Raw genomic sequence first — 19,146 nt, forward strand, 5'->3', positions numbered from 1 at the left:
TGGTCGTCGTCGAAAAATCGTCATCATATACATTAAACTACATATCTTACTTACTGAAGCTGCTAACATATTAAAATATAATATTCCGAGATCCGATCTTATTTCCCCAGATCTATCGTTTCGTTTCTTCATTGGGATAATAACGAAGTGTTTTACAGGTCCAAATTGAAATGAGGTTTGTAGACAACAAAATTCATAAGTTACGTTTCAAAAAATAATATCTATAATAATTATTAATAATTATTAACTTCAGTAAATTTTATCCATTGAGGATTAAATTATTATCTAGGTATCTAACTAATTTTTCGAGATCAGTCATTGAACCAATAAAATATCCATTTATTGAATGTGAGTATTACGTAACTATAGTAAATATAAGTTGTAATTCTTAACTTCAATGGAGTAAAATAGTAAAATTATAGTAAAATGGTGATAAAAAGAAAACAAAAGTTGCTTGTAATATCATTTTTTATTGATTTAAGGTACACATGGCCGATCGCATTGAATACAACATAAAAAATATAATACAAATCGATATCGCTTACACGTTACAAAAACATGTTCTATATACAGTATGGGCACTTAGATGCAAAATAATATATTTGCAAATACAACTTAAAACTACAATTGTTCATAATTAATTAATACAATAAGTCAAGTTTAACAAATATTATTATTTTTCTAAATTCTTCTCAGAAATAATTTTTGAATTATATTTACAAATACGAATAGAAGACATGATTTAGTTATTCTAAATCAACGGAACATTTATGAGAAATTATAAATTTCTAGGCCTCGCATTAAATTGACAAATTATTCAATATAATAGAACAACTTTTCAACAGATGAGTCGTAGGAAACCTTATTGTAATATCACATAACTATGACGGAATACGAATATTGAATGGGGGCGGAATAGTTACATAATAAATTATTAAACATTCGATTCTAACTTCGATACAAAAGCACAATTTCAATGACATCATTTTATAAAATAAACATGAATAATTTTCATACATAATCAGTCACATTTTTACGTAAATACGATATAATAATAAAAAAAAAACCTTTACTTAGCTTAAATGTCTACTCTACACTTTAAAGCTTCTTTGATTTATGATTCTTACACGTAAGTAGGAATGTATTAAATTTACATAATTTATTATCCTACAGTTAGCTTATAACAATTCAATTTGGAATTATGTACATTTTAGTAGCCAGTTTTAATTAATACGATGAATTCATAAGAAAAAAACATTCCATTTTGTAAAAAAAGAAAAAATATATATATAAACCGTAATTTTACATTACAAAAATATAATTGAAAATCAATTCCTCGAATGTACTAACTCAATCATTTTATAACTTGTTACCAAATATTCTTTAATAATAGCCACAAAGATCGATAACGTAACTAATTATATATACTTATTACAAAAAACACTGGGATTCAAATAATAGGATTAAGTCTTTACAATATTTTTTTTTTACATTTTTAATTACCTACACAAATTTACTATTGACCTAACTTTTAAACAAAAAATTAAAAATTTCCTAGGACTACAAAAATAAATCAACTAGCTAAACTTCATGTTTATCGCCGAAAATGTATACTTTCGGATAATTGAAGTAAAACTTCATAATAGTTTTACGTAAATTCCGTAGTTTGTGATCTCACTCGAGTTTCTTTGGAAACGCCTAAGTGCGTTAAACGATGATGGAGGACATAATATGGTTTCATATGTAAAATTTTTTCGACATTTTCTAACTAAATTTTTCGGAGAACACATTTTTTGGGAGTTAAAATAGTTTGAGGAAAATCTGTTTAAAATATGACGTTTTTTTCCTGAGGTGTGATGTTGATTTATTGACGTTGTAAATTACGAAATAGAGGAATTTTTTAAATAACATTTTTTTACAAAGTGACAAAATATCTTGAGAGCTCCAACTAATGACAATAAACTAAAACCAATATTTATTTAAATGATCTAAATCTTAAAAGAATATACTTATGCTTCATTAAGAACAGTCGTCTATTGCGTGCCATCTTGCCTAAACCATTTAAAATACGGAAAAGTGTAAAAATATGAAAATTAAATTGAATAGGTACTAAAAATAAATAAGCAATCTTCTCAAAATTGATGTACATAAATGAATATTATTTTATAACGTTTCATCTCATTTTTACTAACGTTCCCGGTAGAGGCGCTGTTTGTAACATTCAATGGTAAAAGCAAGATGGCGTGCAATTAAACGACTAAAATATAATTCTTTCAAGATTTAGACAATGTTTTTACATTTCTTATTCCTATATCCTTTTAAATAACTTCACAAATTGATTCGAAGCTTATCCAATTATAGCTATTTAAATGTTTTGAATGATAAATACAAATCGGAATAATTAACAAATATTTGGTGGCTTATATGAATTTAAGGCGTGCTACTACACAATATATTGGGTATATTTATGTCGCTAATCGGCTTAGACAGGTGTCATCAAAAACACATTAAATTAAACGTCCGGTATAAAATCAGCTTAGCACTGCCCGGACACCATTGTAAAATATCGATTATCGACCATTATCTAAATATACATAAGAATAGAATCAAATTAGTTTTATCGTCGCCATTTGCGACGAAAAAACCAATTCAAATATGCTTGCTTATGCGTGTAGCGCGCCCGAGCGTTTATCAAAATTGGTTATTTGAATACAATGAAAGTTATTACATATAATAGTTTTTGATTTTAGTGATAATGTGACAGTTTCCCAGGCCTACGCGGAGGAGCGGCTTCATACTCGTAGTATGTAGAGTGAGGTCGGGTTTCGCGCCAAGAGCGTTGCGTCTGATTAACTACTGACCCCACGATGCGACGGCTGGAAAGTACTGGATTTTAATATGTATAACTAAGTACATATAAATATAAAAACACAGAACGTATAGGACAGACGAACAAACATGGACTAAAAGACGAACAAATATACATCGATTAAAATAGCAGATACTAAAAATAAGACATACAAAGATACACATGCAAAATTTATTTTTTGTAGAAGAATTGATATTATGTATTTCGCTTTTTAAATAGATAGATTTGTGGATTTAACACAACAAACGTATTTGTAGAGATCTAAAAATATCCATTCACAACCACAAAAAATTCAAGCCAAATCTAAAAATAAAGCCATATTGAGAAAATGAATAGCAATATTAGCTCAAACTCTATAAATGTATATCTTTGGCATCTTTATTGCATAATATGAATGCAGTTGAATAAATAAATAATGTTAAGTATTACATTTTATTGGATATATTCTAGATCTTCTTGTTTGAACTTTTTGTAATAACTTGAGCTATAGAAAATAAGAATAAATTTTAATTTTAATTTAAATTTTTTATGAATTTTTATTTTGTAATGAAAACTTTAGAAAATTCTTTCAGTTGCAACAATTTGCAGAATGGCTATTTTTGGACAATTAAATGTGATTGCAGTGCTATTCAGTTTGAAGCAAGTATATTAAAAAAAAATAAAAACAAAGATTATATAAAAATAGATACAAATAAAACACATGCGAAGATAAATCAACAGTTATACCAGGATAAAGAAATAATTATAGGAGATAATTAAAACCAGCCTTGCTAATTGAAAAATACTCTTAATAATTAAAAAAAAAGAACACTTTTATTCAGTCTCACTATAAAATAGAACAATTGCAAGATTGCTTTTTGCTACATAATGGCTAAAAGAGTATCGCACAATTAAAAAAGCTTATAAAAAAGCGATTAAATTTAGTAGCTATAGATTAGGCTTTGGAATGTTGATTTAAGTACTATGCATTGTATTACAATTAATGTATCATATCAAATCAGTTTATTTCCGATTATTTCATGAATTCATTCTTAATGTATTCAATTAAAAAAAATGTTATTAATGTTTGTAATTGTAATAAGTTTTTCTTAATTCCTTATGATTGAACACGTATAGTTGAAATATTGGATTCTGTATAATATATTTATAAGTTATTTGATCTCTTGTCCCTACAAAATATTACAGATATCCATGCACATATATTCCATTATTTTTTAAGAAAAATATGTCTCTATTGCTTTTTCGCGGAATCGCTGCTGTTACAATTTATATATTCTTGTTTCGACGAATGATCTATTTGTATCCTTGCAATATTTCCTAGAAGACAATATTAAATGTGAAATTATATTAAAGCGAAATTAACGCATGAGTGCCTTATAATTTATAAATATAAGAGATATTTTATTCTTCTTTTTTCCTTTAAATTAATGATTATATATTAATGATAATTTATATTAATGATTGATTATTGATATTTTAAAAATCCTAATAACATATTATGATTTGCACAGAGGATAATGGTACATTTGGTATTTTTTGACACTTTTACGATTCTAACAATTTCTACCGGGGCTTCTCAAGCTTTTTAATAAGCACTCTACTACAGAGCGTGCCACATAAACGTACACTGATACATACACTAAAACCATAACCTTTCTCTTCGCAGTCGGATAAAGTACACAATTAAAGCACGGGACATCAACCTGCGAGCAACAGAGCCGAGGCCGCGACAATTACAATATAACTAGCAATTAGCTTGGTTATTAAACGTATAAATGTATTACGAAGCACATGCATCTTACCGACATCGAGGTGGCGGGAAATAAAATGAGACATCGTTAAAATAATTGTACGTACGTGTTAAACTAACGCTTGACACGCGATTTGAATACATAAAAAAAAACTAAAAAATACACTCTAAACTCATGAAATTATTGTCTTGTCACCGATTCTTGAGTGTACATAGTTTGAAATTTGAATTTAATCTGTCAGTTTAAGGGGGGTCAAAATCGAGTAAAGAGTCTGTTAGACACAAACATACAAGTAAGCTAATAAAAGCGTGTTAAAAGTATCGGATAATGTTAAGTGCCTTCGACTGTTCTTGACAGGGCCACTACCGTAGCCCGAGATGTAAATGAAATAATTTATTGAAACAACAACCTACCTATGTGTATAATTGGTATAAAATTGTATAATTTACACAATTAAAATATTATATTGTGTAATTAAAAGATTATGCCTTGGGACTCCCCTTAGTGCCCTTACGCACTAGCGGTTAACCGCGGGGGCGGCTAACCGCGCGGTTAGCCGCCTCCGCGGTTAACCGCTAGTGCGTAAGGGCACTTAAAAGTCAGATAAGTAGAACTAGGGACTTTAAATTTTTCGTCGTGCTATTATGTCAAAATAATCTCTTTGAATAATATAAATTTAACGAGATTCATTGCGTTTTTTCACAAAAAATGATAATAATATGAACATTTTTTATTGTATAGTGTCATAAAAGCTGTAAAAAACATTATGGGCAACATTAAAGCGCATGACGCTAATGTTGTTTTTGCGAACGTTCAAAACATATTTCCTTATTGTGAGAAAAAATACTTGGGAATGTTTTTCCTTACTAATTTATTCACATTTTACTCTGAGTAAAAACTAGTTAATAAGATAGCTTAATAATCTGATAATTGATCGACAAATAGTTTATACAGATAAATAATGCAATTGTCGTATAATTACGGAAAGGTATTGTAATGCTAATTCTCATAATGAATAGGTATGTCAGGTAATTGAATCAGTATGAATATAATTGATCAGATGTAACGCGAAACGTGATCTATTATAACTTTATGGTTATTGAGGATTTTATTGTACTTTGTTTGTCTGTCTGTCTTTATCTCCTTAATAATTTCAAGTTATTTGTGATCTATAGGTACTTATAATTATACGATTAGATAAGTGAAATAAAGTTGACCATTTTGGATAGTTTAAAATCGAATAGAATATTTGTTCATTGAAATTCTATACGTTTTATTTTTTATTCTATACGTTTAAGTGCCCTTACGCACTACCGCGGGGGCGGTTAACCGCGCGGTTAGCCGCTTTCCCATTTTAATATGCAACCGCTTATGATTGTACGCACTAATCATAAAAGCGGTTGCATATTAAAATGGGAAAGCGGCTAACCGCGCGGTTAGCCGCCCCCGCGGTTAACCGCTAGTGCGTAAGGGCACTAAGATATTATGTTGATGCAAATATGTATAGATTAGATTTTATCTGAAGTTTTTGTCATTTTTTGAAGTTATACTTCTTTTGGCGCGATGGAGAAAAATGATGAGAGTGAATTTTTAAGATGCGTGCGCACCGACACATAAATTTAACAGCATGAAGTTAGTTCTAGGTGGTATGAAAATTGATAACTATGTTCAAGTTGTATATTCTAGTATTTTTTCCATACGCCAAAGAAGTATAACTTCTAACGCGTGTACATAAGTACCCACACTCTTTTTTAAATTAAAACTAATCATAATTCCTATATTTAGTACCGAGGTAATATTAGATATTGCAAATAAAATTGTTTCTATTGACGTAGGCGATGACATTGAGTTTAACTTTATAATATTATGAGATAGGTATTATGTATTGTATTCTTATGATTTGTTATCCGACTTCAAAAAAAGGAGGTTATCAATTCGGCCGGTATGTTTTTTTTATGTATGTACACCGATTACTCCGAGGTTTCTGAACCGATTTACGTGATTCTTATTTTGTTCGATGCGGGATGGTGTCGAATTGGTCCCATAAAAATTTTATTCGGATAGGCCCAGTAGTTTTTATTTTATGAGCATTTTTGTCTGTATTTGTAAAAGTGCAAGGTTGAAGTCGGTTGTTTTTAACGCAGTTATCACTTGTTACTTAATAAATGATACAGTCAGTTACAGTCATTTTCTTTATTTAGAAGTACTTCATTATTTTAGTGTTTGTTTTTCGTTATTTTTGTGTAACTTTAATTACAATGTTTAATTGTGTTGTTTGTTTACTAAGTGCATGTGTAAAGGATAATAAAATGTACAGTACTCCAAAATTAATAATGCGCATGCAAATCTTCGCTAATTGTCGTATTTCCAAGATGTATTTCATTTGTCTAAACAAATTTTACTAAATTATGCATGAAGAAAATGCATTTAACCACTCTATATACATATTGTCTTCGGACGCTCTGGGAATATGACAGTTACCGAACTGTGATGAAGAATTCTATGCGCATTATCACTTTTGGAGTACTGTACTAACTTGGGGTGTACAGATATTTCATAAATAAAGATACAAATAGATTTTATTTGAGATCAATTTTATTTTATTTGTAAGATAATTACCTTTCCTCTTCAGCTTTGGCTCTCTGCGCGTTCACTTGTCGCCTCATTTGACCGATTTGGACTTCGCTTAGTTTCTCTCGACGGGCGCTAAATATTAAAAAAAAAATTACTGAACTTGTTTATAGATTAGGTACATACATGTCCAATTCGGATTATTTTGATGGTACAGATGTATTCATAAAATAGAAAAATATTTTGTAAAAAATTAGTTGACAAACTTATTTCTTAACAAAATTATTCTTATTTCAACGAATGAATTTAAAAATTCAATGAGAATACTCACTTTAAATTTTGTTGTATTTCTTCATAGTTGACGTAGTGTCCAGTCGGACCCCACGCACTCTCCATTGCCTGAGAACACAAACATTTATTTGTAAGCCAGTATAATATGTATATTTTTTTTAACAAAAACTTATATTATATAATCCAATGCAATCAAAACCGTTTATGCTGCAAATATTCACAAATTTCGACATTCGCAAGGGAATCAAAATCTTCCCGTGACCACAGACTCTTGAAATTTGGTAAAAAAAAAACATCTTACAGTAGAGATAAAGGAAAATTTGCTAAAATTATAAATTAAAAGTTAAATCATAATCTATACAAATATTATAATGCTGAAGAGTTTGTTTGTTTGTTTGAACGCGCTAATCTCAGGAAGTACTGGACACTGGTCCGATTTGAAAAATTCTTTCGGTGTTTAAGATATTCATCGAGGAAGGTATAGGCTAGGCTATATATTATCATGCTGAGACCAACAGGGAGGGAACCACGCGGGTGAAACCGCGGAGCGTAGCTAGTAAAAATATTACCTGTATGGCGGGTGCATGTCTTCTCTCTGACCGCGTGCTACGTTCGCTGCTTTGGCGGGAACGAAGCTCTTCTCTATAAGATATGTTTCATATTTTAACAATGATATTTTGGTAATATTTCCCATGTATATCTGTGTGTATTGTTTTAATATTTAATGTTAATACAGATAAATATCAGATTTGTATATCTATTTGCATGTGATAAACTTTTAATAGTGCTAAGAATTGAATGCTTTTAACAATGCAGAGTTTATTATTTTTGCTTTTTTTCAAATGTTGAAATCTTCAAAAATAATTTAATAAAAAAAATTGGAAATGAAAAGTGATGATTAAATAATTACAAATTATGTTCAAACATATATTTTCTCTACAACATATATAAAATGAAATAATCAGCATATATCACATAGTACATAGTACATTACCTATTTTCATCCCGTCGTTCATCTCTAGCGAGTGATTTCTCAGAAGATCGTGCGGGAGTTGCGCGTCCATACACTGCGTCCTCACGTTTGTGCGGCTTGCCGATCCTAACATATAATAATTTATTTTTATTTATTTATTTATTTATTCGAAAACTACACAGCTTACAGTTTGACTTAATCTACTTACATCTATGATACAATACGCCAATTACGAGTTTTACAATTATTATCAATTATATGTATATTTAAAACAGTAACTTATTAAAGAGTGGTGAGTTGTGTGTGTGGGTGAGTGCGTTTGGGTGTGTTTGTGTGTATGTATGTGTGTGCGTGTGAATGATTAAAATGTGTTAGGTACGTTTGATAATATTTTAATTACATTGGATTTAAAACGATTGCGAGGACTGTTAAATATGTCAAGAGTAGAAAATTTTTCATTGTATATCGAAGGTAGGCGATTAAAGAGTGAGTTCTTCATATATTGATTTTTTGTACGTGGTATAAATAATAAAGGAGTATTACGTGTTCGAGTTAGAGGGGTGTTAAAATATATATTTTCTGTTATTTGGGGGCAGTCTAGTTTGTTGTTCAGGAGATCATAAAGAAACATAATATCTGAAAGAGTACGTCTGTCTTCGAGAGTATTCATTTTAAAGAAAATGCAGGATTCTTTGTAGTCCTTAAAGTTATGTTTTGCTTTAAAGCTAAGATGCTTCATAAATATCTTTTGTATTTTTTCTATTTTGTCTGTATATTTTTTAAAAAATGGTCGCCATATTATGCTTCCATATTCTAATATGCTTCTGACGTAACTATTATATAGCATTTTTAAACACTGAGAGTTTTTAAAAGGTTGACTTGTTCTTAGGATGAAACCAAGGGATTTGTAGGCTTTACTGGACATGTACTCAATATGGGCGTCGAAGAAACATTTATCGTCCAGAAGGATGCCGAGATCCATTACTGAAGTTGTTCTATTAATTAACTTATTATTGATACTATATTCAAATAAAATAACGTTACGTTTACGAGAAAAGCTTATGGTTTGGCATTTTTGAATATTTACACCGATGTTATTAATTTTAAAATATTCTCCGAGATTATCTAGATCAGATTGGAGTAGATTACAATCGGCGGCACAAGTTACTTTACGGAAAATTTTGTTATCGTCGGCATACAGTAAGCAATTTGAGTTCTTAATACAATGTGTTATATCGAAAAGGAAAATGTTAAAGAGTAAAGGTGATATATGGGATCCTTGCGGAACTCCTGAGGTGACGTTTATGAAGTTAGATTTATGACTTCCTATGACTACTGCCTGACGGCGGTTTCTAATGTAAGATATTACCCATCTAAGCAGATTACCTTTAATACCTACAGCATTTAGTTTCCCGGCGAGAATATTATGGTCTACTCTATCGAAAGCCTTTTCGAGATCGGTATAAATAACGTCAATCTGAGCGCCGTCACTTATGTTAGTTAGTAAATAGTTAGTAAATTCTGAAAGGTTCGTGTTAACACTCCGAGACTTAAAAAATCCATGCTGAGATGTAGGAAGACATTGCTTGCAATAGCTATACATAAAATCATTAACTATACTGTCCAGAACTTTACCGAAAATATTTAAAATTGATATACCCCTGTAGTTAGTAATTTCATTTTTTGAACCTTTTTTAAAAATGGGGATTACACGTGCATCTTTCCACTGTTTGGGGTAGACACCTTCATCCAAAGATCGTTGAAAAATCAATTTTAAGGGAACAGCAAGCCCGTTTACGCATTTTTTAACAAAAATAGCAGGAATCCCGTCTAAGCCTGCGCCCTTTTTACGGTCTAGTTTTTTAACAGCATTAGTTATCAGTTTATCTGAAATTTTAATTGAATTAATTACGTTAGAATGGGGCTCCTCTGCGTATGGTTTGGGGTCGTAGGAAGAAGATTGTATGAATACGCTTTGGAAAAAGCTATTAAAAGCGTTACATATATCTGCACCACAAGAATAAGTCACTCCATTATATACCATACGACATGGCAAGCTGTTGTTTTTGCGTTTGTTATTTACAAAATTCCAAAACTCTTTAGGATTATGAATTATTTCTTTTTCGCACCTATTAATATAATTTTAAAACATTCTTCTTGTAAAACTTTAATCCTATTTCTTAGTAAAGCAAATGCTGCGTAATCATTCGGGTTTTTAAATTTTTTCCAATTTTTATGAAGTTTAGATTTTTCTTTAATGATATTAATTAATGATGGGGTGTACCATTGAGGGTACTTAAAACGACCTGACACCCGCGCAGAGGGTACGTATTTTTCTATGATTGAGTTAAGTTCTTTGTAAAAACCATTAACCGCATCATCAACGGTCCCGTTAGTAAGAATTCGGTGCCATTCAATCTTCCCGAGTGCCGAGTTAATTGACATATAATCAGCTTTAAAAAATTTTTTTATGATCCATGGATTATTACGCAGGGGTTTTATTTTATAGTTTTTGATGGTTATTAGTAATGGGGGATGAAATTTGTCGATATTCACTAAAGATGAGTCGCATTGTTCGCAAATTAATGAAAGATTCGAAAAAACAAGGTCAAGAATGTTTCCGCAACAATTATTAGTGAAGTTATACTGTGAGAGTCCGGATAAATACATAGAATTCATAAAATCGTCAGCGGTTTGCATTAAGAGTGTATTAGAGCTATTTTTATTCGAATGTCCGTCAGGCGTCCACGCCAGAAAAGGTAAATTAAAATCTCCGATTAATAAAAATGAGTCATTCGGCCTACTCGAATGGAAGTTAACGAAGGATTCGTTGAAGTCAACCAATATACTGGCCGCTTTGGAGTTCGGTGGAATATATATTGCTCCCACGTGAAATTCCGCGTTTTTTGAATGGTATTGATTTAATAGCGTACTACTTAGAATATGACCGGGAATCGTTACCCAAATACATTCAACGTCACCAACGTGGGTCTCGTTTGTTAGAAATGCGGAATAACATCTTTTTATACAAATCATAACTCCGCCTCCCTTCATATTATTACGTCTACGATCTTGCCTAAATACGTCATAACGGCTATCACATATTTCTGAGTCTAACACTCCCTCACACAACCAAGATTCAGTTATAATTATGATATCATAATTGTTCGCTTCGATATTTTTGTAAAAATTTGATAATTTAGTTCTGAGTCCACGAGTGTTCTGATAGTAAATGTTTAGAAATTTCATTTTTAAGAATGTATAAAAGTGAAATCACAAGTAGAAAAAAATAAAATTGTTATGAGGGTGAATTGAAATTAAAACGCTGAGGACTCGAAGCAAGTTAAGCGAAACGGGTAGGTGTATACGGAGTGCAGCAGCTCGCAACCTTTTATTGAAAATTATCTGCAATATAATAATATGTGATATAATAATATATATGTGTTTATAAATGATGTATGTGTATGTGTGATGTGTCGGTATGTTATACAAGAATATTATTAATTTTATACAAATTTGAGATTTTACATTGATATAGTAATAATATAAAATAACAAAATGAACACTACAAATACGCAAAATTAAGTACATTAATAGTTTTTTGATAAATATTTTTCTAATTCTTCTTCGGTGCTTATAGCTATTGGGGGCGATTTTTCGTTCATGCGCATATAAATGGTACAGTTTTTTATCCATATATATTTGATGTTATTATCTTTCGCACGAAGTCGACATTTGTTAAATAGAATTTTATTCGCAATTGTTAAGTGTTCATTTATAAATATCTTTGATGAATTACCTTCAAATCCGAGGTCGCTAGATGTTAAACCCTTATTTTTATTTGCTTTGCGAAAGTTGGCAATTATATTGTTTTTAATATTTCTTGATTTTAGTTTGGCTATGATTCTTCTTGGCTTATTGGGGTTTGAGTGAAGCGGCTGGACCCTGGTGATAAATTCGATGTCGTCTTTTTGTATGTTGACATTTATTGAAGTTGCAATTTGAAGTAGAAGTTGTGGAAGATCTTCATTCGATTTTTCCGGTACACCAACCACTTCAATATTTAGGAAACGACATTGCTGTTGTGAATATCTGTGTTCTTTTTCAATAGTATGTGATTTTTTTTGCAGGTCTTTTATTAAGTTGTCACGCACTTCTAAATTTTTTTCTAGGTTGATGATACGATTTTCACATACTCCAATTTTTAATTTTAATGTATCCATTTCTTTTGTCAAATTGTCTATTATTTTTAATTTAGAGTCTATATTATCTAGTTTTGTACTCAGATCTTCGAATCTTTGAAAATCAATGCTTGTTTTTAGGTCACCTAGCTCCGAGCGTAGCTGGTTCACTTGTTGCGGTAGGTGCGCCAAAGTTTGTAAAATCGTTTCAATCCTTTCCAGGGCGGGCTGGCCGACCGACGACTCCGAAACTTTCTCTGTGTCGAGATCTTCAGATGGAGTAGGTCTCGGGGAGGCTATGTGTGATTTAGGTTTACACTCCGAGCATGTCCACGACGCTTGCCTGTCGGCTCCAAGTCTTCGCCAACCAATTTCCGTTAATGAGACACAGTTATAATGGAAATGTATACGGCAAATGGAGCAACGTGCACCTTCTATGACTTTATTATCGCAGCGTTTGCATATTATGTTATTCATCTTGAAAAAGGTTGACAATCTCTGGTTGATGTTGTAGGCATGAGATAACGACTCACCGGTGACGCGCAGGAACGGCCGTTGTAGCAGAGAGCGAGTCAAAAAATATCGGACTTCTTCTTTACTCGAAGTGGAGCGGGGGCTGTCGCGATAGATACGGCGATAGAAAAAATATCAAATGGTTATTACTATATGGGTCAGATTACTTTGTATAATGAGTTGTGATTTTATTTGCAACAATTAACACGTCCACTCTCAACAGTTACTGATTAAGAACTGATTTTATTTTTAATATAGTTTTTTTTTACAAAAAAAAGGTTTTCAATTCGAATTTCAGATGACATGTTTTAGGTAAATTGTTTATACTGACCTAGCTCTTATTAGAACATGCTTGCATTGCTTTAATATTACTTTCAAAACTTTTTTATAAATATGCTTACCGGTCAAATCAAACCTGACTTGAACTGGGATATAGACCGTCTCTTGACTGTTGACCTAGAGAGATTCTATGGTAAAATTATAACAACAAAATTTGGAATAATTAATTTTTTCTAACACTTCCGCTATTAAAACGATAACAAATAAAATGTATTTCAAAATATAATAATTTGTATATTATCTCACCTAAACATAGTTGATAATGACTTAAGTAGAGATGGTTTCTTGTGTGAGAGCGACGACTGTTGCGGCGAGCCGCGGATTATTTCCGGCGCGTTGTTGTCGTCCGTTAACCAGTGTTTTAATGCTGAAAAGGCAAATATTTTGCAAAAAAAGATTTTTTTATAGCAGAAAAACTGTTCTTTTAACTTAATTGGACGTAAAGATAATAACTTCTTTTGTGCTGTTTTATTTTATTCACAACTTTTAAATTTTACAGTATAAATGTATTATTACTGAATCCAAACGCTTAAAATAATTATAATAATTAGATTGTTAGAAAATAGTGCATCTTTTTTTCTGAATGAACATACACAAAACACTTTATGAAACTTTACATTACTTATTATATTATATTCAATGATTTTATTCAAAGAATATATAGATTATAAAGAGTACTTACGTGGATGCGCACGCGCATATATAGGCTCGTTGCGCGGATTTCTCTGCGTCTCTTGTATGGCCGTTTGAAGGGATTCTAGACTAGATGACTTGCGCATTCCTAGTGCTGGGCCAACGGGTACGGCTGTAATTATTGTTTTTATTATTTAATCATGAAAAATAAATTGGAAGATGTGTATAGATCAAGTTTTACTCTGCTGTCACTTTTTAACCAAAAAGTGAGTAATGAGTAGACCAGGATCTTTTACATATATGTAGCATGATTAAGGAAACATTTTCATTCTTTAGTATCAAATAAAAGCGGGTTCATCTCCTTCATTTATTTCATCTGTATAAAGGCAAGCCTGATGGTCCTCGAAACTAGCGTGATACTTCTCACATATACAGCTAAATCTACAATATGCCACTTACAATACATACAAACTTGGAAATATTTTAAGTACATAAAGCTAAGTACACACAACACTCACCAGCCGCTTTAACCTCCTTAATCTTCTTATAAGTGCCGGTGGTTTTAGCATCTAACGCGGCGTGTCGTTTCTCAGACATAGAGCGACGACCAACTGCATCTCGACTGAACCCACCGCATTCGCTGCCGGATTCACCGCCGTTGCTGCCCCTAGTGAAAATGTGCCTTTATTAATACTTATACAAAATATTTTATTTACTAGCCGTTCCCCGCGGTTTCACCCGCATTACTCCGTTCCTGTTGGTCTTAGCGTGATGATATATATTATATAGCCTTCCTGGGCTGAATTGTGTGGGCTAACTAACACCGAAAGAATTTTTCAAATCGGACCAGTAGTTCCCGAGATGAGCGCGTTCAAAGCTTTATAATATTAGTATAGATTCAGAGTCACTTCGTTTATGAGTTTGAATAGAACAACTAGAACAGTATCAGAAGTTATAACCCATTGAGCCCCCAGCGGCCCGATCGGTCCACGACAGAATAGATTTTCTATTGTCTGTCATTCCGGGGCCTGAGTTATTAAAAGCAATATCATTTGTGCATTGAAATCGCACATTAATAGGCAAAGCTATAGATGTCAAAAACAAATACATATTAAAGCCATTTGTTAGTGTTTATATGTGTGTATTTGTGCGCGTCTGTACGTCCGTATATTTGAATTTGTGTGTGTAACAGTAGAATGATTACAAGCGTACAAATAAAACCAGGCGGGCCAGTGTTAGTATAGTGGCAATAATCCATACTAATATTATAAATGCGAAAGTAACTCTGTCTGTCTGTCTGTTACTCAATCACGCCTTAACTACTGAACCAATTTGCATGAAATTTGGTGTTTTTTTTATGCATGCATTATGCAATTTGCATGAATATTTTGATACCCGAGAAAGGACATAGGATAGGTTTTATCCCGGAAATCCCACGGCAACGGGAACTATGCGGGTTTTTCTTAAACTGCGCGGGCGATGCCGCGGGTGGAAAGCTAATATGAGCTAAAATATAAACTTACTTAGTGCCATAGTCCTCTTCAATAATAACATGATGGTGTGCAGGCGCACGTGCCATGTGCACATGCCCCAACCTGCCTTGTGCCGGTGCTTCTAACTGCGTTGCCATGTAATAGCTCTCATTCCTTAACCCGGTTAATCGGTCTATAACCGGGTTCCAACCGTCCAAGCGACTCCATTCAAAGCTATCTCGCTTACTATCATGGGGAATCGTATCTTTGTCCCGCTCTAGATACCCTTTGCTGTCATCCGATTGGTTAGATATCCAGCTATTGTTGTTTATTGTAACGATAGAGGTTTTCTTGTCATCGTGGTTGTTGTTTTGTATGTCTGGTTTTTCGCTGTTGTAGATCACGGTGTTGTAGTTTTGGGATGTATCGTTTGAGTTGGTTGTGTCGTTGCCGTTTGGTGGTGTGTCGTCCTTCCACCTCGCTAGGTTGTCTGTGCTGTCTGGAATAATAATTGTGTTTTAGTAAAATGTAATAACATGTTAACAGATCAAGTTCAGGACGAATGACTCAGAAGTACAAAATTATTTCAATAAGTAAGTTTATGAAATAGCAACAGTGGACTCGTGATATTCCGACAATCGTTGAAGTATCGGAGTATCGAATTTATCAGATTGTAGAGTTCGGCCTAGAGATTCCCTTATAGTCCGAATGTTTTACGAAAGAGTACCTTGTAATTCGATAAATTACGGCGCGGTCTACTGTATATTGTTTTGTAATCTAACCTCTAAAAATAAAACACTACTCCATACAATTTCCACTCTCAAAAAAAAAAAAACGACGTGTGTCACTCGGGGACTGCCGCGGTAAAGCTATTGCATGCTATGCCTTCAAGCCACACCTCCGCCCGTCGGAGTGGGGAGCGTGAGGTTTTTTCGTTATGGAATTTCTCGATTCGGTCCCGGCGCTCAAGGCGCGCGATAGAAGCTATGCAATTATAGCTTTAAAAAAAATTGGTTGTGTGTAAAGTCGGTTTACTGACGATAGTTGAACGTGACAACGTCTTAAGGCCGATTGTGCTTCTTTGTCGCTCGTTCCGCGCTCTCGCTTGCACTTCAAGCCACATGGAACGCCTCAGAGCGAGGTAACGCCGCATGAGTCATGTTTTTTCGTGCGTGCAGCCGACTCTATCGGATTATAAGACGTTGTCACGTCAAAAAAAAAACAATTTATAACGACTCCACAGCACCCCTGTCCCACCACCCCCATACGCACCAGTACGCCTCGCGATAGTGAGCGAGATAGCGCCCCGCACGTTGGGCCGCGCGTGCACGAGAGCGCGCCGCAGCGTCTCCATGGCTTCCGCGTTCGACTGGCCCACTAGTGATACACCGTTCACGGAGAGTAACTGGTCGTTTGTGTGCAACCTGTCAATAATATTTAAAATTACTACATTTAACTTAAAATGGGCAATTAAAATGGCCACATGATAAGGTAAATATTTAATCAAAATTTTAATCTTATTTCTCAATAAAAAATCTGGAAAACAGTAATTTACAATTCCGATAGGAACATTTTCAAGTGACCAATAACAAATTAATGTGCAAAAACAATGTAAAGACAAAATAACGGGCAAATAAAGTAACTAGGAATTGGTCGTTTATTTTGTAACTTTTCTGTAGTTATTAATTATTGTAAATATAAATCCAGCCCCAACACATCTAAAACATATTTTGTATGTTTATTATGCTCAATAACATTTAAAAAAAGACCTAGAAGTCTACAATATAAATTACAAAATTACCAAATTTCACTGTAAATTTTAAGTTCATAATATTATAAATATAGTATTAACCTGCCATCCCTAGAAGCAGCACCTCCATGTAGCACCGACTTGATAAAGATCCCCAAGTCATGAGGTTTCGGACTTGCCGTCACTTTCCCCTTCACACTTATTCCTAGACCCGCCTTTTCCGACTCGTGTACTGGCACTTCTAGTCTTAATATAAGACGATTTCTTAGCCCTGACACCTAAAAGATAAAATAAAAAAGAATGTTAGCTTAAAAGTATGGATACAGAAATAATAACAGAGCACAAGCAACAATATTATGTATATTATTTTGGAAAACATTTAAAGATTTAAGTTTCCCGACCATAACTCGATCAAAAAATGTCAACTCATTTGTAAACACACAGCACAGCAAAAACAACAACATGATTATTTTTGAAAAAAATTAAATGATTCTTGAAGTTTCTAGATCAAAATCATACTCACAGATCCCGTAGAAGAATTCAAAGCATCCTGCAACGCAGAATCCAAAGACTGATCCTTAACCAGGTCATCTTTCGAAGAGCTCTTTGACACTCTGCCTCTCGTAGAGTTATTATTTGCGTTTATAGCATTGACAATACTGGAAACTCTGCCGTTCTCTATGGCTCTTTCGCTTTCTGGTTTGGGGGCACCTATTGCTTTTTCTGCGTATTTTGTTGGACTCTGCTGGGGTTCTACCCTCTGTAATTATGGTTTAGATTTGGTGAATTGCGATAGAATTATGAAAATTTAGGTGTGTCACATAATTTTCGGTGCTTGACAAATTGTTTTTATTTTCAAATTTCAATCATCTTTATAAATTAAAATAAAATAAAACATCACATTTATTCTTATTTATTTTGATTTACCAACAGTAAGAGATAATAATACAAATACTTGGTTTCTTTTCTCTAATATATATAAATAAATATAATCATACCTGTGTCCGATTAGGCAGTGCCCGTTCGACAAGTATGTCCACAGTGGAGTCAGTGGGGGTGTTCCTTAACAACGCGACCACTTGTTGCTGTGTGAGCCCTGATACAGACACTCCATTCACTGATACCAGTTTATCTCCAGCTCGTAATCTACCGTCTGTTACTGCTGCACCCTGCAAATAGTTAAAAATTAATTATTTACGTTATTAAGTGTATGTATTTAGTGTTTTTACACAACTGGTCAGACAGCAGACTAGTCATTCTTGATTTAGTTACTTTATTTTATAAAATTAAGTTCTTATTTATTGTTTTAGTGTTTGTAATTATCTGACTGATCATAATTTTCATTCATGCTTAAAATTACAAATGCGAACTTATGAAGAATTCTACAAGATCAGTCTCAAAGGGCCCATCTTTAAAAAAAATGATTTGTTAAAGTGATATAAACTGCACTGCATCTTTGAATTATTATGAAACAGCACAGCAACAAAGAAATAATTTATTAAAAACTCAAAAACAAACCGACAGACAAAGTTTCATTCAGGGATAAAAAGTTAACACCGTACCTTAGGCAAAATATTCTTAATATAAATGGGGCAGTGTCCCCCCGTGGGGTTGTCCCGTGTGGTGATGGTGAAGCCGAGCCCCTTCTCCCCCTTGACCAGCGACACGTGCACGGCCTGCGCCCCCGAAGCCCCAAGCCCCTGGGACTTCGCGGGGCTCACGGGGACTTCCATGGATATGGCTCGCTCGCTGGTTCGACCTGGGGATTTGTTTATTTATTAGTATGGCCAGACATATACAAAA

The 19,146-nt window shown here is 33.1% G+C and overlaps 1 protein-coding gene across 6 annotated transcripts in view; it reads right to left on the reverse strand.

Moving 5' to 3' along the window:
- Window positions 1-450: 450 nt before the first annotated feature.
- Window positions 451-19,146, reverse strand: part of LOC123690913 (partitioning defective 3 homolog) — a 44,906-nt gene continuing 26,210 nt past the window's right edge. For all 6 annotated transcript variants that reach the window (XM_045635051.1, XM_045635049.1, XM_045635050.1 and 3 more), the window contains 14 exons: window positions 18,906-19,102; window positions 18,342-18,512; window positions 17,867-18,103; window positions 17,446-17,621; window positions 16,866-17,017; window positions 15,645-16,092; window positions 14,640-14,788; window positions 14,171-14,293; window positions 13,735-13,855; window positions 8,477-8,581; window positions 8,052-8,124; window positions 7,523-7,590; window positions 7,240-7,326; window positions 451-2,876 (listed from right to left, as the gene is read on the reverse strand). In XM_045635051.1, coding sequence (XP_045491007.1) covers window positions 2,747-2,876; window positions 7,240-7,326; window positions 7,523-7,590; window positions 8,052-8,124; window positions 8,477-8,581; window positions 13,735-13,855; window positions 14,171-14,293; window positions 14,640-14,788; window positions 15,645-16,092; window positions 16,866-17,017; window positions 17,446-17,621; window positions 17,867-18,103; window positions 18,342-18,512; window positions 18,906-19,102 — 2,237 coding nt within the window. In that variant the 3' untranslated portion in view covers window positions 451-2,746. The remainder of the gene's footprint in view (window positions 2,877-7,239; window positions 7,327-7,522; window positions 7,591-8,051; window positions 8,125-8,476; window positions 8,582-13,734; window positions 13,856-14,170; window positions 14,294-14,639; window positions 14,789-15,644; window positions 16,093-16,865; window positions 17,018-17,445; window positions 17,622-17,866; window positions 18,104-18,341; window positions 18,513-18,905; window positions 19,103-19,146) is intronic.

This window comes from Colias croceus, chromosome 4 (genome assembly GCF_905220415.1).
Source record: "Colias croceus chromosome 4, ilColCroc2.1".
NCBI lineage: Eukaryota > Metazoa > Arthropoda > Insecta > Lepidoptera > Pieridae > Colias > Colias croceus.